This window comes from Branchiostoma lanceolatum, chromosome 1, assembly GCF_035083965.1.
Source record: "Branchiostoma lanceolatum isolate klBraLanc5 chromosome 1, klBraLanc5.hap2, whole genome shotgun sequence".
In the NCBI taxonomy this organism is placed as follows: domain Eukaryota; kingdom Metazoa; phylum Chordata; class Leptocardii; order Amphioxiformes; family Branchiostomatidae; genus Branchiostoma; species Branchiostoma lanceolatum.
The window spans coordinates 21639559-21664533 of NC_089722.1; the positions used below are offsets into that span (position 1 = coordinate 21639559).

Sequence of the window (24975 nt, forward strand, 5' to 3'; positions counted from 1 at the left end):
TAGGACGCTGCTCTGTTACTACTTGTATCATCCCGCTAAACGTTTTGTGATACTATCTATACAAAGTAGATAGAATTAACAGGACACAAATCTAGAAGACTATACAGATATTTGTTGGTCTGAGATATGGAGAACGTTTCCTGACTTGAACCATGTTAAGGAGGTTGTTAGGGAACTCTTTTTGTAAATCATTGCGCACTAACATTGTTGTGACGGGATGTTGTTAGGTCGCTGGCCTGGGGAATGAACTTCAACAGGTGGAGAAGTTGTATTCCTGTATTTCGGGTTGTTTGGTGACAACATGCCTTTGTCAGCTGGCTTAGTGCTGTGTGAGCCCACAGAACTGTACAACATCCTCAATCAGTCAACGGTATACCCGTGTCTAAGCGATCCCAACTATTTGTTATTGCTTGGTGCGTATACATTTACTAGTCAGTATAAAGTGAAAGTGCCATGCATGCAAAGAAGCTACAATACCATGATTGTAACGTCGTATAAATGCTGATCTTTTATTTTTGTGAAGCTTTCGATCATTTGCCGACTCTGCTTTGCTTTTGCTTTGATGTATACTTACGTTTTTATGACCGATGACATTATGCCTTAAGTACCTTCTAATCCTAGTATTGAAATATTAATGTGCCCAGTGAAATTTAACCGTTACCCAGTGTAAGTAAGAACATTCGTGTCAAAGAGATGGACTAGGAAGGATTGTGTGAGTAATACTTTTTAACAAGGACATATATAATGTCCTTGTTTTTAAATATAAAGAAAATTCTGCCAGGTACCATAGCATAGGAGGCAGGATAAGAAAGTTCTCTGTACCAAAGATTTGATACCTAAGCCATCCTTAATATGCCCTGACGTAGGTGACAGATGGTCGGCTAAGTATTAAGTCTTAAGTTGTGTACAAAGAACAAGTTTTGTTATACTGTGATTAACTAACCTAATGAAACTATTTGAATGGAGCACAGGGAACACTTAGAATTATTATTTTTGAGTGGGCAAAAATTCAATTATTTATATAATTTTGATTGCAAAGTAAAAAGTTGCCCTGATGTTTTCACTCAACCTTACACCCTCACAGTTCTTCCTGGGCCACCCCTAACCCCCTAGATAACTTTTCACAAATAAGATACTGTAACATCATCAATATTTGCAAACTTTGTATTTTTGGTTTCATTCACATCACAGATGCTCGGAGTAGTGAGGACTATGCAGTGAGCCATGTTCTCACGAGCAAGAAGGCATGGGTAGGTACTGGTTATCTTAACTCTTATTTCTTCTCAATTTCTTAACTGAAAAAATTGATGCTCAGATTTTTGAATATCATTTCATTTTTGTTTTGTTTACAACATCATATTAAATTCGTTTGTTGCTTAACGTTACATATATGTTCTATATTCCAGCTTAAGAATGGTGAATACCTGGTGCCTTATGACTCTGAGATTGAGTGTAAAACCCACTGTGTTGTTTATGACAGCCACACTAGGTCTCTGAAGGACAAGGGTAAGAAGGATTGTCACCAAACTCAGTAACGTTTTGCTTAAAGTTATGAAGTTATAAGTATACAGTCATTCACAAAATGTGCCTTTTGGTTTGCCATTTCTTCAATGAACAGGTTTGATTCAAAGTTTGATATGCATAGCTTCAGTTGCCAATGGTTGATATACTCTGGTCTCTAATCCTTCACAGGAGATGCCATTGCCTGTGCCACAGTTCTGGCCAACAGTGGAAGCAAAAGTCCAGTCAAAGTTCTAAGGGGTAAGACTGTGTTGTTTTGATGCTATTCAGCCAAGTCTTATGGTATTAAACAGAATCTTTCCTCTTCTGGCTGATTTCAATCAAAGAAATTGGGAGGGGGGGGGGGCTTCTGAATAACTGTCAGTCATTCTATTTCTTGAGAATAAAGCTTTGGTGTATTAAAGACAGTAACTATGCAGGACCTTTTCTTTTTCAATGTAGGTAAAATGATTTGACCTCTGGGTGCATACATACATTTATGAAAATTGAAGGTGCTGAGAACATATTTCTTATTTTTCTCCAGGAGGCTACGAGGACTTTTCAGCATTGTATCCCTTCTTAAGAACACAGAAAATCATCTACATGCCACAGGTAGGTCAGACATATGACCAGGATGCGATGCCATTGTCTCCCGAGACAGATGGCTGCCAACATGACATTCTTTCAAGTTTTCATCAAAGGATTTCCTTATACAGTTGTATACTAGTAACTTGGATAATGGTAGGGTCACATTTCCAAAACAGGGCCCTGCTAGGCTGTTTGCAAAAATGAAAATTAAACAGTAAAAAGAAATAACACAAATTATGCTCACAACAGATCTTTATAGTACCTTTTTGTATATTCTATTGTGTTGTGTTTTGTTTTATATTATACGTTTTGTTCCCACAAACTGCCCGACCATTGGCCTGTTTGTAAATGTGACAGTGGCATAATCTTTGTTGTTTGGTAACCTATAGGAGCTGGATGACTTGATGGTGTGGCCATGTGAGGTTCTCCCAGGACTGTTGTATGTGGCCAACTATGAGCAGGCCTGCACGGCTGTCATCCTGAAGGAACTCAAGTGTAAAGGCTACATCAACGTGTCCACAGAACCTGACCCAAGGTGGGAAATTAAACGTTAATTAATGTTATACATATATGATATAGCATTCATGATTAAATATCAAAGTTAGTATTGCTCTGAGGAAGGTCACAGGCGGTCACCGAGACGTCGGCTAGGTATCTCTCTGGTTGCCTACAAAGAACTTAATTATCCAATGATTTACTAACCTGAGGAAACTATTTACGGTCCTATTCATGATGTTCTTTCACTTCTCCCATATTACAGTCTGTCACAGTTAGAATATTTGTCTTCCTTTCACCAGCTTTCCAGGCCGTCAGAACCCAGAGGTGCTAAGAATAGTAGCAGAAGACTCACCCGACACAGACTTGCTGTCCCACTTTGAGGAGGCTTGTGCCTTCATAGGTCAGTAGCTAACTTATAATAAGATGACAGTCTGTTGGAACAGTACTTATTTTGCAAGGCGCAGAAATGTTCTCTGATCAAAGTGTATGCTCAATAAAATGTATGAATACCACAAGAGGGGACCGTAACAAATAGACACATTTTGGGTTTCTGATTAACTTTTACTTTTTACTGAGTATTGTGTTGCATTGTTTATATAATGCTACAAGGGAAATGATACCAGTTTTGTCAACTGTGTCATTTTGCTTTCTTACACAGACAAGCAGAAGAAGCTTGAACATGCAGTACTGGTGTTTGACACAAGGGGGAACAGCAGAAACATTTGTATTGCATTGGCGTACCTGATGCACCTCTACAAGTGGCCACTCAAGGTACCTGTAAATTCAATTGATTTTGTGGTGGTTTTATTTTGCGGTGGGAGGAAAAGGAAGGTTTCCCCCGTGTTTTGAATTCACAGTTGAAACAATTATGTAGTACAGTGTTCATGTAAGGGTAGCCTGAGTGCTAGCCTTTCTAGCTTCCGTCCGCTACCCTAGCTCCACTGCGCTACCCAAGCTCCGAGGAGCGGAGCTTGGGTAGCGTACGGAAGCTAAAAAGGCTGGCACTCAGGCTAATGTAAGGGAGATATGAATTTGCAAAATAAAACCTCTGTAACAGTTTCACGATTTACAGTATTATATAAAGCACATGTTTTAAGACAGATTTCCTTGAATCATTGTCCATACCCTGTATTTGGAAATCAGTTTTTCGTACCCATTCCCAGGTTTCATATTGATTGTCCTCTTTTCCAGGATGCCTACAAACATATGCTGGGCTGCAAACACAACATCAGTCCCAACATGGGCTTCATCAAACAGCTGGGGCAGTGGGAGGAGAAACTGATCGGAGCAGACGTCACCAACATAAGCGAGCGTAACTGTCATACTTGGATGCGTTGAAAACGTAGCTAAATCATTGCCTGATCAGATGTTTGTGTGAATATAGTTGAGACATATTATCCGTCCATTTAAAGATTTGTAAACCAGCTGGTTCTACCCTTTGAGCTAGCAGAGATGGTACGGTCCATTGCAGAAACTTCTCATTCGTATGGTATTTTGTAAAGATTAAAGCATCCTTTTGAAGTGGTCCTTTCAGAGGACATGCCTATCTTGTGTCATATTCAAGGAATGAAGAGTGCCATACAAACAGAACAAGGAACTGGCAGAAGATATTTTTTGGTCCTTATGGGCAATCAGTGTGGCTTTTGATAAAAACTGTGACAAATTTGAAGATTTTAAGAAATTAATATGTATATATCTGAGTGTGTTCTTTCAAACGTTCAACCATCTGTTTCTATAATCTATTTTGACAAGCATGTATATAGACTAAGTTTGAAAAGAAATTGTACTACATGTACTAGTAATGTTTGTATCAAAGAAAGTGTATGCAGGTAGACAAATGTACCTGTTATTTTACCAGACAATCAACATGAAGGATGTGATATTCTTTAGAAACACGAATATGCAAAGTATGTACTAGCAAAGTAATGATATATAACACAGAAATTATCTTGTGTGCATGCTTTACACAATGTTCTTATTATACCACAGTTACTTAAAAGTCTGTACCTAAGCTTTTGTTCCAAAAGTGAATCAGTCTAACATATGCTGATCTGAATGCTTAATATAAATTGAAACTGTGTGGAGTTAGTGATTATAACTCAGAATTCCTATGCATGGAGGAAGGGCTATTTTATTACAAGATTTCATGATATGAATAAACTTTTAACAGTTGTAGTGAAGCTTGCCTTTTTGCTATGAAGTGACTTCACACATTGCCAATATTCACACATTGCCAACATTTGTCTCTACATCTTAGTCACATGCGATGATTTTTATGGACCGAGATTGCTCTTACCTACCTTCCTTTAATAAAATCAGTACAACCCTGATGGGTTAATTAAAGGTCCTTAAAAAAACACTAAACGGCTTTTCCATTTCCAAAACATATAACCTCAGATCAGAAACAGGTGTTAATTGTAGTTTCCTCACAGACTGAATGGCTAAAACTGTTTTCGCCTGGAACAAATAGTCCATTAAGATCTGTTATGATATAGCAGATCCACCGAAAGACAGAGCAACTTCAATGAGTTCTTTCCCAGTCTGACTGTGCACCCCGTCAGCACTAAACTCTGACGACAGCTCTCTCAGAGTAACAGCAATCCTCCGGCCAGTGATATCCTCTCTGTGAATGGCATGCATCCACTTGTGCCTAGCATCTCCGTACACCACGAGCAGAGACCTTCTCGGCATCGGTATGGCAACTTCAGCATCACAGTACCTCAGGCTATTGCTCTCCGACATGTCCTGACTGCTTGTCATATCTTGGGAATCTGCAACTGTTAAAGCTTCGTTAGATGGTACTAAAATCTCAGAGTCAAGAGTTGATGAGGTCCTTGCAACAGGTTTCTTGCCATGATCACAGTCGCTAGTTTGCTGTATGGTTACCTCAACTTTACCTTTTTCTTCACATGACATGGTCAACACAGAGTCAGCTAGAAGATTGACAGTTACCAGCCGCTCCCCCCACAACCAGAAGTCGTCAAAGTGCGGGTCAATGGCTGAACCCCTGGAGGGGTCGTAGTCAAGGTGACACTGTTCCACAGGGGTGAAGTCCTTCAGTAGGTCATGTGACTTCATCCTGTCCAATAGGGATGCAGAGAAGTTGGGCAGACCTGTGAAACACCCGAGCTTCAGTTTTTTCTTCTTGAAGTTGACTTTTGGGCCAAAATCCTTGAAATGAAAAAAAAACAAAAAAACAATTCTCATTGAGAGTGAATTTAAACACAGAATCATCCATGACGCCTTTTATCTTTGTTCAACTGTTACAATACAGAACACAAAGTAAGACATACACTTAGTAGGTAGCCTTGTTTCAACCAAGCCCCGTGTCCGCTTGCCGCCTGTAACGGCTATCCACCCACGGGGAGGGGAGAGAAACCCCCGGACAGCTGGAGTTTGCGTTATACAGACTACTTAGTAGGATGGCCAAACAAGAGTAAAACAAGGAGGTAAAATGATGTAAAATACTGGTACTTGAAAGTTCATCAGACGTCATTCTGAATGGAGTTTAAACTGTAAATGCCAACACAATAAATTGGACTTACCCAAATTTTCGACTGATCAGCTCCAGTCTTTGTCAAGGAGTGAGAAATCCACTGCTTCTGTGACGTCACGTTATGCAGATGAGACACGTGACTCGGAGAGCAGTGGATCATAGGTTGCAGAAAGTCTATGGCGCCCTCCGTCTCTGTTGAGGGATGGTTGTAATGCACGGATGTAGATGGACTCCTTAATCCCTCTTGCAAAAAATTCTTGCAAAAATTCTCTAAGGTCAAAACATTAGAGGCCAGTGCAAGGAAACGTACATTGGAGAGACTGAACGCTCACTGAAAACCCGTTTCAACGAACACAAGCGTCCAAGCACAACCTCTTCTGAAGTTTCTAAACACATACACTTAGAGTCGCCTGGACATTCGGTTTCATTGGACAAGGTTAAGATCCTGGACACAGAATCAGAATTTTTTGCAAGAGGGATTAAGGAGTCCATCTACATCCGTGCATTACAACCATCCCTCAACAGAGACGGAGGGCGCCATAGACTTTCTGCAACCTATGATCCACTGCTCTCCGAGTCACGTGTCTCATCTGCATAACGTGACGTCACAGAAGCAGTGGATTTCTCACTCCTTGACAAAGACTGGAGCTGATCAGTCGAAAATTTGGGTAAGTCCAATTTATTGTGTTGGCATTTACAGTTTAAACTCCATTCAGAATAAAATACTGGTAGGTTTGTAAAACCAATGTGGTTAGTACTGGTTACTTTAGCTTTAAGTTGTAAGACATGTCCTACCTGTTTCTTCCTCCCTGACTGAGACATCTTCCACTCAGCACCTTCTATCACAGTGACAATGTCAGCCTCTTCCTCTGGGGTTATAAAGTCTTCCACCACCAGCACCCCTGGGAAGTCCATCTCCTCTGTCTGGCACTGCGACCCTTCGATGTGACGCCAGGCCTTGTGGCACTGGTTACAGTACAAGTACCTCATTAGTCCTTCCTGTGGAAATGAGAAGGCAAACATATTGTTCTTGTGTTTCAGTTCTTCTTCTTCTTCTTTCGGTTAAGGCAGCCGCCTTCAACGTAGTGACGATTTTGCTGCCTTTCTACTACTGGAAGTCTACTGCAAGTTGGGAGTGAGGATATGAGATGTAACAAACCAGGGGTTGGGAATGGGAGGGGTGGGGAGTTAAACCTGTTGTTTGAAACTGTGAAGAGTTGAACTGAGGGTGACCGAGGCTGGAAGGCTATTCCAGTCCTCAGTCGTCCTGGGGAAGAAGGACTGTCTTCTGTACTCGGTTCTGGATGCAGAGACTCTGTACGCTGCCGTAAGCGAATGTCTGGACGAGCGGGATGGTGCCGCAGGGGTGGGGGCAACTATCGAGTTTATAACTACTAGACTATCATGATACTTATAAAAAGTGATGAGTCTCGCTCTCCTCCACCTGGCTTGCAAGGTGGGCCACTTAAGTTCTTCAAGCATGTCCTGCACACTGGAGGTGCGTCTGAAACGGTTCTCCACCCACCGGGCTGCTCTACGCTGTACATTTTCCAATTTGTTAATTAGAAAATAGTTCCTACAACAAATCTCAGTTGAGCTTCTGGTTCTGGGGAAGGTATCTTGGCTGAAGCTACATCGATCTGTCTTTCGGAAGGGACACAAGATGATTGAGATTCGAGAAGGGGACTCATCACTCAGATAGGTACCTACTGGCTATACTAATGATGAATGATGACTGATCTATATCTGATTATTGATGCAACCAGTTCAGAATTACATGTATCATTCTGTTAATAGAATTTCTGAAAAATAATAAAATCTCATACACCATGTACAAAATAAGATTACCGCATTTCCCTGAGACGTTTTAACCGTCGTTATCTCTCCCTCACACAGCAAACAAGTTCTGATGCCTTTACAGCCACATGTTTTGGCAAAATCATGTCCTGTGCTGTCGTCCATGCTGCTTTCTGCAAATTATGTGTAGGAAACCCGGAAGTGATCACAAAACCTGGTTATCTCCATTGTCTTGATAGGGGTGCTACATTTATCACCTTCTACTGTTGAAATGTCGAAATATGTATATGTATTACTCATAAAATCACAACTTAGTCTATTTCTAATGATAAGAGATGTATGAATATGGAAATTTTAATTGTCATCAATCATTTACTTAAAAAGCAATATTTTTGTTACCCCCTGTAAGAATGATGAAACAATCCGATGGTGACCTTTAATCAGCTGACCCAAGCGCGGGAAACCCACACAGCTGTTTAGGACACTCCTGATCAAGGTGGGACACTTTCTCTACTTTCCATTTCATTTCACAGATACATACTTTTGGTTAAACAAAGCTTGTACTAGTATATAGAGTGCAAGATCTGTTTTGTAATTTAGTGAGTAACAGCTCTTGATACATTTCTTTATTCTTTGCTGCATATGCTTTACGTTATTAATTCCAGTCGCCATGTGTTGGGTGGGGAGGGGTGGTATTTTGTATTCGTATGATTATTTGCCATAACATGATGTACATAACATTTGTTTACAGGAAGATATATTCACAAGATGCCACCTAGTCCGGCAGCCCTGGTGACAAAAGAGTTGATTTTGCAGAAGACGGGCTGCAAACAACTTTCTGATGTGGAAAAACTGGAGTAAGTGGTTACCAAAAGTATCAGCAGATCTAGTCAGCTATTATTGAATTTTAAGACAGCTGGGTGTATCATTCAATTTTGACCGATTGATATTAGAAATATAAAGACTATAAAACAGTAAAATAATAAGTAGTTATTACTTAAGACCAGGACGACATAACATGCAGGAGGCGCCTTCTATCCTGCATGCGGTATCAAGGTATGTATGGGTAACAGGTCTTTTCGCCCCCTGACCCGTTCGTCCCCTGGTCCTTTCGTCCTCATCATGGACATTTCGTCCTCCCATTTAACAACATCTAAACCCTAAATGACTAGTTATTTTATCACGTATTATTCAGATTCATTTAGATATTACTTTAAAAGTATTTTCCGGCAGCTAAACTCTAAAGTCTAAGCCGGCGAAGTACTTGCCGTTTCCAGACGAGTCATACTTCGATCGCGATACACTTCCAGTCGGTCTTGGGCAGCGTTTTTCAAAATACAGTCCCATACAGTCAATTTTCTTGTCAAAATTTCATTTCAGTCAGCTCATTTACTCACACAAACTCCGTAAAAGGCGCCCACGGGCGATTTGCAACATGCGTAAACATCCAAGATGGCGGGCGCGGCGGCGGTGTTACGCGCCGATTTGAGGCACAAGACATGGTCACGTAAAAACTCAATAGTCCTCGAACGAAAGGCCAAATCATGCATATAAATGTGTCCTCGTAATGTCAAGACGTTCCTCAAGCCCCTGCAATAAAGCGGGGTATCTAAACTTCTCCAAGAAGCAAGATTTCTCGAGTTAAAGATGACACATTTTCCAAGGTTTTCCCTATGGTTTAAGTATTACACTCCGGACCAAGAACGCACCATATGGGGGTTTCGCGGCATGCGGTTTGAGGGCGACACTCCACTGTTTCCGGGTCACACTCAGCGTGACGGCAGAATACTGGCAAGACAAAGCAAAAGAAATGTTTCGTGTTGCTTCTGATGACAGTTGACTGTGTTCGGGCGGGAAGCGCGCAAGGAGGCGGCCCACTGTAGTACACGTTTTAAAGTAACGTTAACGATGGCATTGTATATAATGTTCTGGCACACTTTCTACTTATACTGTTAAAATGTTTGGCTTTTATACCCTCCGAATTATAACTGAAAATCGTTCCATGGACAACGTTAAGATTGCATTATCAAACGGGTTATACCCGCCAACTAAATACAGGCTTGATACTGTTCTTTAGCAAAACTTCGTAAGTGTTCTATAACATACTTAAAATACTTTTCCGTTTCACGTCTGTGCCTATATGGGTGTACACACGCCCTTCAGAAGGCAAGGTTAAAATTGGGTATGACCCAATTCTAAAATGAAAACTTTTCGTTTGACACCTGTGCCTATATGGGTATACACACGCCCTTGAGAAAGCAAGGTTGAAATTGGGTCAATGAAATGACCCAATTCTAAAAGGAAAACTTTCCGCCCTACGTCCGTGCCTATATGGGTGTACACACGCCCTTGAGAAGGCGAGGTTAATATTGGGTCAATGGAATATTTAATGACCCAATTCTAAAAGGAAAACTTTCCGTCCTACGTCCGTGCCTACATTGTTGTACACACGACCTTGAGAAAGCAAGGTTGAAATTGGGTCAATGAAATGACCCAATTCTAAAAGGAAAACTTTTTCGTCCTACGTCCGTGCCTACATGGGTGTAACGTTACACACGCCCTTGAGAAGGCGAGGTTGACATTGGGTCAATGGAATGACCCAATTCTAAAATGAAAACTTTTCCGTTTGACGTCCGTGCCTATATGGGTGTACAAATGACCTTGAGAAGCCAAGGTTGAAATTGGGTCAATGGAATGACCCAATTCTAAAAGGAAAACTATTCTGTTTGACGTCCGTACCTATATGGGTGTACACACGCCCTTGACAAAGCAAGGTTGAAAATTGGGTCAATGAAATGACCCAATTCTAAAAGGAAAACTTTCCGCCCTACGTCCGTGCCTATATGGGTGTATACACGCCCTTGAGAAGGCGAGGTTAATATTGGGTCAATGGAATTATTAACGTCGACCCAATTCTAAAAGGAAAACTTTCCGTCCTACGTCCGTGCCTACATTGTTGTACACACGACCTTGAGAAAACAAGGTTGAAATTGGGTCGATGGAATGACCCAATTCTAAAATGAAAACTTTTACGTTTGACGCTCGTGCCTATATGGGTGAACACACGCCCTTGAGAATGAAGGTTGAAAATTGGGTCAATGAAATGACCCAATTCTCAAATGAAAACTATTCTGTTTTACGTCCGTGCCTATATGGGTGTACACACGCCCTTGAGAAGCCAAGGTTGAAATTGGGTCAATGGAAAGACCCAATTCTAAAATAAAGTACTTTTCCGTTTGACGTCCGTGCCTATATTGGAGTACAGATGCCCTTGAGAAGCCAAGGTTGACATTGGGTCGATGGAATGACCCAATTCTATAATCAAAGACTTTTCCGTTTAACGTCCGTGTCTATATGGGAGTACACACGGCCCTGAGAAGCCAAGGTTGAAATTGGGTCAATGGAATGACCCAATTCTAAAATGAAAACTTTTCCGTTTGACGTCCGTGCATATATGGGAGTACACACGGCCCTGAGAAGCCAAGGTTGAAATTGGGTCAATGGAATGACCCAATTCTAACATGAAAACTTTTACTTTGACGCCCGTGCCTATATGGGTGTACACACGCCCTTAAGCCGGCGTCAATATTCATGCGAGCGTCGGCCGAATTCGTAAATCGCCCAAAGCTCGCCGAATTTCAAAATCGCCCGAGCATATTTGGATCAATTTGATTTCTAAAAATTGACCGAAGCCCGCATAATCGACAGAACGTCGGCCGTCCTTCGGCCGAAAATACCCATTTGGAGCTCGCCGACACGTCAGCCGAGCTGAATTCTTGATTTGTGACGGGGGTTTAAGAAGGCAAGGTTGACATTGCGTCAATAGAACGAGGGCATTGTATATAATGTCCTAACACACTTTCTAGTTTACACTGTTTTCAGTTCTTATACCCTGAAAATCATAGCTAAGAGCGTTTCTTAAGAACGTTTAGAATTGCATTATTAAGCGGGTTCTATCCGCTAACTAAAGACGGGAAACTCTTGTTTGGAAAAGTTTGTAAGTTCTATTCCATACGTGTGAGTTTTCATTGTTAGGAACTTACGGTCGTACACTATAAGGACGGAATGTTTTTTGCACTCTTAGTGGCTTTTGTGTAATTTATACCCATATAACCTACTTTCCAAGCAGAGGTCGTGGGGGAAGATTGACTTTTTTTATCATATGCCTCGTTGGTTATACACCCACTTCTTAGGACGGACAATTCTTTTATGTCCGAACTGTGGCGATCCTTTGAAGCGGTTTCAACTTTGCACTCTTAAGGGATTGTTTCTACATATACTGGTCCAATTTCAACCTTGCATTCTACAGTTGTAAAGGGCGTGTTCATACCCCTTCAGGCACGGACGTAGGACGGAAAAGTTTTCATTTTAGAATTGGGTCATTCCATTGACCCAATTTCAACCTTGCCTTCTCAAGGGTGTGTCTACACCAATATAAGCACGGACGTCAAACGGAAAGTCTTTTATTTAAGAATTGGGTCATTCCATTGACCCAATGTCAACCTTGGCTTCTCAAGGGCGTGTGTACACCCATATAGGCACGGACGTCAAACGGAAAGTCTTTTATCAATTTCAACCTTGCCCTCTCAAGGGCGTGTGTACACCAACATAGGCACGGACGTAGGACGGAAAAGTTTTTATTATAGAATTGGGTCATTCCATTGACCCAATGTCAACCTTGCCTTCTCAATGGCGTATGTACACCAACATATGTACGGACGTCAAACGGAAAAGTTTTCATTTTAGAATTGGGTCATTCCATTGACCCAATGTCAACCTTGGCTTCTCAAGGGCGTGTGTACACTCATATAGGCACGGACGTAGGACGGAAAAGTTAAGTTTTAGAGTTGGGTCATTCCATTGACTCAATTTCAACCTTGCATTCTCAAGGGCGTGTGTACACCAACATAGGCACGGACGTAGGACGGAAAAGTCTTTGATTATAGAATTGGGTCATTCCATTGAACCAATTTCAACCTTGGCTTCTCAAGGGCGTGTGTACACCAACATAGGCACGGCGTAGGACAGAAAAGTCTTTGATTATAGAATTGGGTAATTCCATAGACCCAATTTCAACTTTGGCTTCTCAATGTCGTGTGTACACCCATATAGGTACGGACGTCAAACGGAATGTTTTCATTTTAGAATTGGGTCATTTCATTGAACCAATTTCAACCTTGCCCTCTCAAGGGCGTGTGTACATCAACATAGGCACGGACGTAGGACGGAAAAGTTTTCATTATAGAATTTTGGGTCATTCCATTGACCCAATGTCAACCTTGCCTTTTCAAGGGCGTGTGTACACTCATATAGGCACAGACGTCGAACGGAAAAAGTTTTCATTATAGAATATTGGGTCATTCCATTGACCCAATGTCAACCTTGCCTTTTCAAGGCCGTGTGTACACCCATATAGGCACAGACGTTGAACGGAAAAAGTTTTCATTATAGAATTATGGGTCATTCCATTGACCCAATGTCAACCTTGCCTTTTCAAGGCCGTGTATACACCAATATAGGCACAGACGTCGAACGGAAAAGTTTTTATTATAGAATTGGGTCATTCCATTGACCCAATTTCAACCTTGGCTTCTCAGGGGCGTGTGTACACCCATATAGACACGGACGTCAAACGGAAAAGTACTTCATTTTAGAATTGGGTCATTCCATTGACCCAATTTCAACCTTGTCTTCTCAAGGGCGTGTGTACACCCATATAGGCACGGACGTCAATCGGAAACTGTTTTTATTTTAGCATTGGGTCATTCCATTGACCCAATTTCAACCTTGGCTTGTCAAGGGCGTGTGTACACCCATATAGACACGGACGTCAAACGGAGAAGTACTTCATTTTAGAATTGGGTCATTCCATTGATCCAATTTCAAACTTGGCTTCTCAAGGGCGTGTGTACACCAACATAAGCACGGCGTAGGACAGAAAAGTCTTTGATTTTAGAAACGGGTCATTCCATGGACCCAATTTCAACTTTGGCTTCTCAATGTAGTGTGTACACCCATATAGGTACGGACGTCAAACGGAATGTTTTCATTTTAGAATTGGGTCATTCTATTGACCCAATTTAACCTTGCCCTCTCAAGGGCGTGTGTACACCAACATAGGCACGGACGAAGGACGGAAAAGTTTTCATTATAGAATTGGGTCATTCCATTGACCCAATGTCAACCTTGCCTTTTCAAGGGCGTGTGTACACCCATATAGGCACGGACGTCAAACGGAAAAGTTTTCCTTTTCTTGAATTGGGTCATTCCATTGACCCAATGTCAACATTGCCTTCTCAAGGGCGTGCGTACACTCATATAGGCACGGACGTAAGACGGAAAAGTTTTGATTTTAGAATTGGGTCATTCCATTGACCCAATTTCAACCTTGCATTCTCAAGGGCGTGTGTACAGCCATATAGGCATGGGCGTCAAATGGAAAAGTTTTCATTTTAGAATTGGGTCATTCCATTGACCCAATGTCAACCTTGGCTTCTCAAGGTCGTGTCTACACCCATATAGGCACGGGCGTCAAACGTAAAAGTTTTCATTTTAGAATTGGGTCATTCCATAGACCCAATTTCAACCTTGCTTTCTCAAGGGCGTGTGTACACCCATATATATATAGGCACGGACGTCAAACGGAAAATCCTTTCATTTTAGAATTGGGTCTGCTTTCATGAAGGTTGCCTCCAGAGTGCCGAAGCCACCGTCTTCTTTGGGCTTCTCCAACTTTTCCCGGAACTCAGCCCTCTTAGTATGTCTCAACTGCTTCTGAGCAAATTACAAATTAGCTTACCGCAGCGAGCACAGACACTTTTGGTGACGTATGCCCGGTAGGTGTCGTCTGTTTCGTACTGGGCGCCCAGTAAGGATCAGTAAGGAGCCGGTTAATTTGCACTGCATGACAAATCATAAAATAAGAAAAGTATTCTAACATATCTTTGAATAGAACGTGAAGATTGACCACACTTCCGCGTTCGGCCGCAAGCCCTTCTGCTACGACCCGGAAGTAAATTACGCCTGATAATGCTGAAACGGTAGCACGGAAACCCCCATGCAGTGCGAAATCTACGACAGAATTTAACACAAGAAGGCTCATTTGGGGCCAACTTTGAGTGTGCAAGTCTCGTTCGAAAATTATATTTGGATCTCCAAGTGTATCGCAGGACCTTGGACAGCTTCTTGACATTACGGGGACACATTTATATGCATGATTTGGCCTTTCGTGCGAGATCTATTGAGTTTTTACGCGACCATGTCTTGTGCCTCAAATCGGCGCGTAACAGCGGCGACATGATGATGTCCCTCGCCGCTCGCGCGTCACTTTAGTCATGTTAGTGTCGGTTTTCCAACGTGAAAGACTTGAGAAAGCAACACTGAAGGTTTTTTGAGATGTTATGATGAAAATTGAGTACTTTGTAATTGTGAGACAAGCGTCATCCTAGAATGTCCATGACGGGGACGAAAGGACCCGGTGACGAACGGGTCAGGGGGCGAAAAGTCTTGTAACCGTATGTATGTTGTGTAGCTAATGGCAGGAGTCAGCAGGGTAATTAGGGTTAATGATAGAATACTGTAAATGCAGTAATGTTCGTGAGGATTTAATTTAATTCAGCGGTAGGGAGAAAATGGAGTGTTCGTGGTGGTTTTCAGTTTGCGTTTGAAACAAAAGTAAAGCTACAGTCACACAATGGAACGGCTTTTCGCGGTGTTTTTAAGTTCGCGGTAAAGAGTTCACGAAAACCGTGAACATAAAACCACTGCGAACATTTCTGCATTTACAGAAGTGTATTGCAAGTTAGACAATAGTTTTTACGTGTCTAGTCGTCAGAGTATGAAAGATTTGTAAATGGGAGGCAGGGAATTAGATAACAATAACATGGAGATGTGCTAGTTGGGGAGGTATTGTGCGGTAGGTGTTGGAGGTGAGAAAACATCATGACTTAATTGCCTATTTCTTTTGTTCCATTGTGTTCTTTTTAACACCTTTTTACTTTGGTAATCAGTGATCCTCACATAAGCAAAGGAGGAACACACCCTGTTTTATTATTGAGTGAATGAATGTAATTATCATTACTACTACTAGCTGGAACTGTGGACAGAGATGCAACTTTTATTTGCAAATTCATGCCTGTAGGCAAATTGCAAGGGTACAAACACTACAGTAAAAATATCACTACAGTAAAAGTATCTATTCTAAACATCTAAGTAATATTTCTACAAACATACATTCAATCCTTATACTTTAATATGACAATTGCCTAATACCATTTTCTTTGCACAGCCTGTCAGATCTAGGTTTAGAGACAATAGATGGAGACCTCTTCTCTCAGATACCTAACCTCCAGGACCTCAACTTATCGAAAAATAAACTGGCAGCCTTTCCTGAACACCTTGGGCTCTGCAAGCTACAGGTTCTTGATGTTAGCAACAACCGCATGAGGTCCTTCCTGTCCCTAGCACAGTTCCAGGAGCTGCAACAGGTCAACATACAGGATAACCCCTACACTGTAAGTCTCAATTGGACTTATCATATCAAAAACTTGCATTTATAAGGTTGGACAAGTCTACTAGCCCTATTGCCCAGGGCAAGTGACACTAGGCAAGTGGATGTCCTCCTCTACTTGTCAGGTTGGGTTAGTGCAAATTTTTGGACGCCCTACACGCTAATAAAAATACCCAGATTGAAATATTCTTCAGCCCCAGGTCAACAAGTTTGCCTTGACCAACCAAACGTATGTCGCAAGGATGTTTCTTAGCACTTTGATGACACAAAAATACAGTAAAAATATGTAAAATGTTACCATTTCCTCTGTTCAGGATAACACATACACTGTAAGTCTCTGGAGTCATCCTGTATGAAAACATTGGCATTTAGAAGAAGGGAGAAATTTGTTTGAAAAGTTTGAACAGTTTCAGAATGGAGATAGGGAGCAAGACATCTATCCCTTACTGCTATACATGGCTCATACACGATTTGCTATAATTCTATTTGACAGTTGGTTGAAGAAGAGTTGGATAAGGAGTGGCCTAAACCGAAGGAATCTCCTACCTGACTGTAAACTCTACTCTACTCATTATCAATTTGTTCACTCTATTCCCCCTTCTCTAGGCAGCAGACCGAGAACAGCTGACCTTCCTCCTCCCCAGACTGAAGTCAGTAGATGGGGAAACAATCCAGGACAGCCACAGGCAGTATCTGAAGAGGGTGTTTGGGACTTCATTGGAAGAAAAGGCAGGTTACAACTATCTCTGAAATGTCTGCCAATCTATATTAATTGTGGTCTACTGGCAGCTATGACAGCCTGAATTATTTGATATGAATTGTATTACTACAAACCTTTGTTTTATTTTGATAAAAGATGTGATGTCTTTAATCTCTAATACATATATTACAAAGTACCAATCTTATTGAATTTCTATCATATGATAACGGAGAAGTTAACAACAAAAACTTTGGATAATTGGCAGACATAGCAGGACTAGATATTGTTTATCTACACCGTGTAGATGCACAATTTCTAGTCCTGTTATGTCTGCCAACTACTACACCCCCTTTCCACTAGAGTACTAGTGCAACCACTGAGCAACCAAAGATTTGACAGATCACTCAACAAATTGCATAGAAAAGAGCCAATTTTTGTGTGTGTTTTGTTGTCTTTTAAGTTATATATGTGATATATATCTTGCATCATTTTCCAATTATGAAATCAAGGGTTACACAAATCCAAATTTGGTCGTAGTACGGTTTCTAAGTGATGGCTGTCAAGTAGTAGAAAGGGGGTCTTGCATGAAGGTTCAAATGCAGATACAAATGTTGGTAGAGGCAATGTCGTGTTGCTCTAAAAAGTACTGATTTGTCATTGACAGGTGGAAGGCTTGTGGGAGGCTCAGTTCAAGAAGCTGTTCCGCATGAGTCAGTCTGCAGGTGTTCAGCGTCTGCTGCAGGACCAGTTCATTCAGACGGCCAAACAGAAGATACAAGCTGGGCCCGCCTCTATGGAACAGCTCAGGGACTGGAGGGTAAGTTGTTCTGATTTTGTAACAGGTAAATGAGGACCATTATGGATCATTGCTAAACGTTGGCTGAGTCTCGCAGGCCACTTGGTATGTAGTAAAGAGCCAGCCGGAAGTGTCCCGCTTCGAACCCCTGACACAAAGAGAGGGGTTGGTCGTCCAATTTCACAACACTGAAAAAACTCCTAGAAAGAGGAACTAACTTAGAAGGACATGAACATCTCTCAGCAATGAAGGACAAGCAGTTTTGGAGAATCAATTTTGCTTGCTCATAACAAGGAGGACCGTTGATGATGATGATGAGAAGAGAACACTTCAATCAACTTGACCTCAAGCATACTGGTATAACCTGTCAAGCTTCACTCTTACAATTGTCTTTGCCTGCAGTAAAGATGGGTATATGATAATCAAGTATGTTCTTGGTGATGACAACTGGACATAAAATGCTTTTTAGGTTTTACAGGTATCTTCCGAATTTTATTCTGTACCTGTTTGGTGATATGCTTTCAACACTGCATGAATCAAGAAGAAAAAAACATGTTTGTTTTTCCATGTTGGTATTGTATTTATGTTGCAGAGTGCACATAATTAGCATAAATTTGTATATGAATAGGTTTGTCTGAACTACATGTATAACTGGAAGACAACTGTGCATAGGTGTCATTAGAGTCATGTACATGGTAAGTTGTCACTGTTCCAGTACCTGGAGGGGACACTAACTGTGATGTCAGTAACAAAAACTCCTCAGTAGGTTCATGTTCTTTTTCTTAGACTCAGTAGAAAAAAAATTTTCTCCATTGTGTTTTAGGTAGATTGGTGTTTTCAAGTTTGTAAGGGGTATACAAGTGAAGAAAAGAATTAAAAAATTCACAAATGTAGTCTAGTTATTAAAGTTTTCTTTACTTCTGCAGCTATACCCTCTGAATTATCTGATCTTGTATTACCTGTACAGAATTGTTATTGATGTATTTGTTTTCAACTAATGTGTGTACCAACTGTAGCTAGGCCCTTTGGAGAACAGGTCATTTGTCAAGACTTAAACTGCTATTGAGTAACGGTTAGATGATATTGAGATTTAAATGTGTTCATAAAACATTGCCTGTTTTGTGGGTATTTTGTACATTTCAACCATTTTTCTCTGTTTTACATTTACAGATTGAAACTATCGCAAGCAAGCTTGTAGCTGAACAGGACTTGAATACTGTCAAAGGAGAAGCTAGCATGTCATCAAAAAGGTCACATAATGACTCCTCCACCAATGGGGCATCATCTGATGCAGTAGCACCCAGCAAGAAACCAAGAAATGTAACATCCAATGACGATGTCACCAGTGCAGCTGACAACGTTTCTAATGATAAGACTGTTAGGACCAGAAACGCGAGGGTTCAGATTGAGATCCTTCCTAAGACACTGGGAACGACACTTGCAAAGAAAGTAATGAGAAAACCTGCCACAAAAAGAGGGAGTTCTTCTCTTACACTCTATAGCAAGGTAAAGAGTCATTGCAAGTTCATTGTAGTATCTCTGTGTTGCTGACATACGCTGGTTTTGAACACTTAAGGTTGGTGGTTAGGATGGTTAAACCATCAAGCAATGTATGCATATCGATCTATTTCTTGTTTAGTATTTAGTGAGATGGTAGCTAGAAATATGTATTGCATGGTATGTTGGAAATAAAGTACAATTCAAATTGCTTTTCCTAAATCAACTACCTTCTTAGTGCAGCCAAGTGTGCATGTTTCAAAGAACCCGCTTTAGCTAAGAATGGTTTTCTTGTATGTGTTTAAACATTATCCCTACTAGAACTTATCTCCAATATTGACTGATGATGATCTGTTATTATCTGCTATTATTTCCCAGGACAGCACTGCAGACTATGAGCCCTCCCACATCCTTCAGTGTCACTCATTTAAGAATAACAGGGATGACATGAAGACAATGGTCTGGAAATGTGTCTTTGAACCAGATCCTGATAACACAGGTACACACATCTTGTCTAGTGATGAAAAGACAACTTCTGCCTTTGATTGTAACATATGCAAAGCGAGATATCCATGTTTGTACTTTACATTTGATTCCTCGCTTGGATTTGTATGAGTTGATTTTTTAAAAAATCATGTAAGATAATGTGAACAAATAAGTGCACTAATTTTTTTCGGGAATTGCCTCATATGCCAGTGATAGTTTTTGCATTTGTAGTTGTATCTGCTAAAATAGAGTTTGTGATTTGAATACTAACATATCTTGTTATTGTTCTATCCCAGAGAAAAGTACTTCCATTGTGGCCACTTGTGGTGGGGAGTCAGTCTGTCTGTTGGACTGCAGGACTGGAAAAATTGTGCAGAAGTTCTCCCAACCAAGAGAGGTATGATTTTTGTGATTTGTAGACATTTCAGTGATATTTTGATACGATAGTAGATTTGAATGACTTTTGTTCCATAGCACCTGGAATGCTAGAGACTAACATCTACTAACATAATTTCACCAGGGCACAAAATTCTGCCACTCTGAAAAGATATGTCCAAATAGATCTCCAGCCCAACGTCACCCAGTATAATTGCACTACTGTATATCTAAACTGTGCATACCTGGGGTTGCTGCACTAGTTATCTCTCAGACCCACTGTATATGTTAGATTTCCTTTTTTTGTACCCATAGGACTTCTTTTGTGTTGCTTGGATGACAATTCCACTTGATGGCAAATGTGAGAAGATGACTAATATCCTGGTTGTGGGAGGGAAGAGAGGGAAGATTTACCTGATCCACCCACAACAGAACATCTGGTATGCCGAGCACGAGGCACATCGCAGGGACATATGCTCCATGGTGGTGTACCCTGACCAACCCTCGTGGATGTACAGTAGGTCACGTCTATGTGTCTGCTCATCTAATAAATCTGAGATTCTGTTTTCATGTTGATTTTCCAATCTAGCATTTTTTTAAAAATTCCGTTAATATATTATTGGTGTGGCCTTAGTTGGTTTGTGAAAGTAAGGAAAACTTAAATGAATTCATGTATTACTTTCTTTGCAATCTGAAGCACAATAATTATTATTTAGAACGATTCTTAATCATTGCAAGATAGGGCAAGATATTGTGTTGACAGGCTTATAATCTTATTCTGCTTTCTCTTGTCTGACATTTAATAGTCCTCATGTTTTGTTCCAGCTGGCTCCTATGACAAAACCATCAGGCTGTGGGATATCAGTCCACCTAAGCTGCCCAACTATGAGTGCAGAATCAGGTAAGAAGGCTCTTGTGGATATGTTCATAAAGTTCCCTTAATAGACTGTATACTTTTGAACACTGAATTTGGAGTCTGTGTTCTGTCAGTTTGTTTTTTAGTGGGGATCTTTGAAGATTATTTTTTGTGTGTTTTCTACTTAATTTACAGAAAACTGGCTGAGTGGTCCCCACCATCCATCCCCCTCCACATGCTGCTTTTCCCAGATCGTAATCTACTACTCGCTGCCTGCAGGTCGGGCTGTTTTAGCTTCATGTTGAACCACAAGGAGGATGACTGGAAGAAGTTAGTGAATTATTGTTCTCAATTTTTAACCTTCTCCCTGCTGCCTAACTCTGTAACCAATAGGGAATAGCGTGCCAAACGACTACTTCAGAGTGCTAAAGGTTAAAATTTACCTCCGTTTAGCAAAATAATGCTATTTGGAATGCAACAATGCAACAACCTTACTTAGTATTTGGTTGTATGAATGGCAAGGCAATGGATTTTTCCTTACAATCTAACACAGGAATGATTTCAAATGTCTAATAGAACTAGAATTCTATGCCAAATTTGATGTATGCAATTGGTGACCTCCAAATATCAAAAGAACAAAACAATAGAAAATTAAGAAGACATTTATGATTGCATGATTGCATTGTGATATATTTTATACTTTATTTACACTTTTTGATTTTCACTTTTCTTTTTTGGTTTGCTATAGGACCTACACCACAGAGTTCACCTTCCCAAAGGTGGAGAAATGCACAGAGGATGGAGAAGAGGTTGAGACTGAGTTCATGGACAATATGACCTTGATTTCTTCAGAGGTCATTGGTAAGCTCTTCACCCATGTACAACATATGTACTAGTACATATCATGATGTACAGTGGACATCATTCTAATTTGTCCTTTTTTGTGCCATTTTTCTATTCAGAGCCTCACCCGCAGTATATTCAATATACCTAGGGGAGGCTTGCTAAACAGGGCTGAGAAGACGAAACACATTTTATTTCCAAGTGTCTATTTAACAGTGACGAAAGAACCGAATTATTTAAACAAGTTACCACGAAGTGCCCCTACTTTTACACACTCACGGATGAACAAAAAGCTACCTTTCTCTTGAAATCACAGAACCCACAAATTCTAAAAAAAGTGGGACTTTTCGTCTTCCACTGCTTCCGAAAAAGAAGTCAAACCCAGCTAGTTTAGATATAGCCAACAATTGTATTTAGTACCAGTAGCCTATTGTTACAACAAAGTCAGACGCAGTTTACTGACGCATGTATGTTTTTCTCTATGTTTTTACCAATATATTTGCAATTAGCCCACGGGCATGAACTTCTAAGCTTTATTTTTACTTTTGTGGGAATGGCCTCTAAGTAGCTGTCAGCCAATCAGAGAATCAGTTTACCTGAAGAAAACATGCAGGCCATTCTCTGATTGCATTATCTACCCAATATATACTAGTATTGTATAGTATAGGGCCTTGGTATGGCTCTGTGTAGGAGAATGTTTACGCACAGGAATCATATTGAAAAACTAAATATCTTTGCTCTAAATTTTTTCAGCTTCCAAGTTGGTGGGACACGGGTGCATCTACCTGTGGAACTTGCCACCAACCCTCAAACGCTGTGCCAAAATCAAGGTCAAGGGTCCTCGATCCTTGAAGGTTCAGCCAGTGGCACAGCTGGAGTGGAGTAAGACATTTCTAGACTACATCTACTTCAAGATGTGGCCTGGTAAGGACATGCATGGTGTTGACAGATTATCGCTTTTGTTTTAGATTTGCCAAACAGCATGGATGTGTTTAAAACTGTTATGAAGTGTACATGTATTTTTGATTAGTCTATTCAACTGTTATCACACTGTGAACCATGTTTGTTGCAATATGACATGCATATGTAATGGTATGTATAGAGGTATTTAGGTCTTTCTTTTAACCTCCTACTATTTATTCGCTGTTAGCTTTTTGCAGACTAGCAGACCAAAAATGAAACCACTATTGTTTTGGCTCAGAACTGACGGCTTTACCTTGTTTTGTTCAGGCTATGATGTGTTAGTGTGTGGTGATGACGTGGGAAACACCTGGATGTACGATGTGTCCAAGTTCCTGACCAGGAAGTGGCCAGAGGACACACCTGTCCCTCCTGCACAGGTAACAACTCCCTTTGATCTAAATTTGCACTTTTTACATATTCTACAGTTGTTCCTGATTTCAATACATGTATGTCATATTTGTACCACTGTATGTTTTGTAATGTTTCAATAGCCCAGATTATTCTGGCTTTTATCATTGACTTTGTAGAAAGTGTCTTAAAGTTAGATGACTGACATTTCTTTGTCTTTATCAATCTTCCAGAAACTGTTATGGCCAGATTGCACTTGGAATGGGACCAGGTTATCAAAGGAGTCAGATGACGATGAGGTAGGGTATGATTTGAAGTCCATGTTGATTTATAAACTTTATCAATATATAGAATCAGTTGTTAGCCATGGCTCTTAAATGCAACATGTGCACAGATTGTATCATAGATGGGAGTTTTGACACAGCCGTCTGAGACCTCCTGCATTTTCAATTTTCTAGTAGGTTTTTCACAAACTCTTTGTAAACCTCAGCTTGAACTTTTTACACTTGAAAATGAAGGCTGAATGGACCATCACCCATCTTTTACTCTTTTCCACCATCATTTGCCACTCATACTCATGCTTAATTTCTTCTGCCTTGACTTTCGCACATTTCCCCTAGGTTTCCACTGTAGTTTCCTCATCCTCCAGCATGTCTGAATTGAAGGTACGCTTGTTTGGCTTGACTTGTTGACACAAGACTACCATATTGTACTAATTTGCAAACCGATCTTATATTGCAATGGACGATTCTGATAAAATTTATCTCAAATAGATTTTCTGTAAATTGAGTTCTTTTGCTAACAGCTTCTAGTAGAGCATTCTTCTTCTACTGGTCTTGTAACAATTTGCAGTTTTGCAAATTATTCTTGTTGTAAGTAAAATGTAAATGTCCTTGTTAAGACACAACTATAAGATTGTTAGTAATATTTCTTGATTGTTACTGTTATGAACCCACTAAGAAACCACTCAGACCATAATTCAGTATTGTAAACCCCTGCTACAGGTCAACTGTTGACATGGAGATACCTAGAACTACCAAAATTTTGCTGTTGATTCTTTCAGTTTATCATTTTCACATCGCTGATGTTTCTCCCCTTCCAGCTGCCAAGTGTGAATGACATTGCCATCAGCTCCAGGGGAGACTACATCGTAGGTGTGACGGACTGTAACCTGGTCTTTGTCTGGAGAAAAAATAAGCCTGTATAATGGAAGAACAAGACTGTGAAAAGCCACACCATCATCTTCCTTTGTTTCGTTGGGATTTGTTGTCAATTTACAGATTTCACTTCAAATATGTGTTACTATTAGAAGACTACATACTGAAGAATCTGCTAATGTTGAAATATATTATTACTTTTAAGGAAAGCAAACTTTCTCAGGCCCATGATAAATCATGTTAGATAGCACAGATGGAGGGATTAGCACAAAAATTCTGAAATACGTCCCAGATATTACTAACTGTTAGTAGTATGTTGGCAATTCCATGTAATAACAGACATGACAGACACATTGTATGGCTAGAGTTCTTCTCTGTCTGCATTTTCTAACACCTGGGCATAGATGTAGATGTTGACAGGATTGCAGAATTCCTGTTTGGTAGAGTTGAGATCTGACATTGTTATATGACCCACTCTTGATTGGTCATCTCATTTTGAAAACAATATTATACTGTAACAGTTACTGGTTATCTAACTAACAATGTTGGGTATGTTAAATTGGTGT

At 40.5% G+C, this 24975-nt stretch overlaps 3 protein-coding genes across 5 annotated transcripts; 2 read left to right on the forward strand and 1 right to left on the reverse strand.

Moving 5' to 3' along the window:
* Positions 1–2: 2 nt before the first annotated feature.
* Positions 3–4761, forward strand: LOC136441368 (serine/threonine/tyrosine-interacting-like protein 1). The gene is made up of 9 exons (XM_066437627.1): positions 3–413; positions 1192–1250; positions 1407–1506; positions 1693–1761; positions 2045–2112; positions 2478–2623; positions 2886–2986; positions 3245–3357; positions 3778–4761. The coding sequence occupies exons 1-9, from the start codon at positions 302–304 to the stop codon at positions 3922–3924; spliced, it is 915 nt and encodes a 304-aa protein (XP_066293724.1). The 5' UTR covers positions 3–301; the 3' UTR covers positions 3925–4761.
* LOC136441353 (alpha-ketoglutarate-dependent dioxygenase alkB homolog 4-like) lies at positions 4700–17049 on the reverse strand. Of its 2 annotated transcripts, XM_066437616.1 has the most exons (4): positions 16935–17049; positions 16687–16736; positions 6878–7081; positions 4700–5757 (listed from the first exon to the last, which is right to left on the reverse strand). In XM_066437616.1, exons 2-4 carry the CDS (start codon positions 16687–16689, stop codon positions 5071–5073), a joined length of 894 nt encoding a protein of 297 aa, XP_066293713.1. In that variant the 5' UTR covers positions 16690–16736; positions 16935–17049; the 3' UTR covers positions 4700–5070. The 2 variants fall into 2 exon arrangements, with proteins under 2 accessions (XP_066293713.1, XP_066293704.1); XM_066437607.1 differs by lacking the exons at positions 16687–16736; positions 16935–17049 and adding an exon at positions 7931–8090.
* Positions 8286–24796, forward strand: LOC136441304 (leucine-rich repeat and WD repeat-containing protein 1-like). 2 transcript variants are annotated; one of them, XM_066437515.1, is made up of 17 exons: positions 8286–8375; positions 8631–8736; positions 16167–16392; positions 16995–17117; positions 17753–17905; positions 19055–19390; positions 19760–19880; positions 20164–20264; positions 20558–20759; positions 21068–21143; positions 21294–21428; positions 21847–21959; positions 22695–22865; positions 23172–23281; positions 23486–23551; positions 23873–23917; positions 24355–24796. In XM_066437515.1, the coding sequence occupies exons 2-17, from the start codon at positions 8648–8650 to the stop codon at positions 24457–24459; spliced, it is 2172 nt and encodes a 723-aa protein (XP_066293612.1). In that variant the 5' UTR covers positions 8286–8375; positions 8631–8647; the 3' UTR covers positions 24460–24796. The 2 variants fall into 2 exon arrangements, with proteins under 2 accessions (XP_066293612.1, XP_066293622.1); XM_066437525.1 differs by lacking the exon at positions 23873–23917.
* The last annotated feature ends 179 nt before the right edge of the window (positions 24797–24975 follow it).

Coding starts and splice junctions, on each gene's coding strand:
- LOC136441368 (XM_066437627.1), top strand. CDS start 302: ATGCCTTTGTCAGCTGGCTTAGTGCTGTGTGAGCCCACAGAACTGTAC. Junction 1,251..1,406: donor TCACGAGCAAGAAGGCATGG/GTAGGTACTGGT, acceptor TCTATATTCCAG/CTTAAGAATGGTGAATACCT. Junction 2,624..2,885: donor TCCACAGAACCTGACCCAAG/GTGGGAAATTAA, acceptor TCCTTTCACCAG/CTTTCCAGGCCGTCAGAACC.
- LOC136441353 (XM_066437607.1), bottom strand. CDS start 8,044: ATGGACGACAGCACAGGACATGATTTTGCCAAAACATGTGGCTGTAAA. Junction 7,082..7,930: donor AAACGTCTCAGGGAAATGCG/GTAATCTTATTT, acceptor TCATTTCCACAG/GAAGGACTAATGAGGTACTT. Junction 5,758..6,877: donor AGTCAGGGAGGAAGAAACAG/GTAGGACATGTC, acceptor TTTCATTTCAAG/GATTTTGGCCCAAAAGTCAA.
- LOC136441304 (XM_066437515.1), top strand. CDS start 8,648: ATGCCACCTAGTCCGGCAGCCCTGGTGACAAAAGAGTTGATTTTGCAG. Junction 20,760..21,067: donor CCAACCCTCGTGGATGTACA/GTAGGTCACGTC, acceptor GTTTTGTTCCAG/CTGGCTCCTATGACAAAACC. Junction 21,960..22,694: donor GATTTCTTCAGAGGTCATTG/GTAAGCTCTTCA, acceptor AAATTTTTTCAG/CTTCCAAGTTGGTGGGACAC.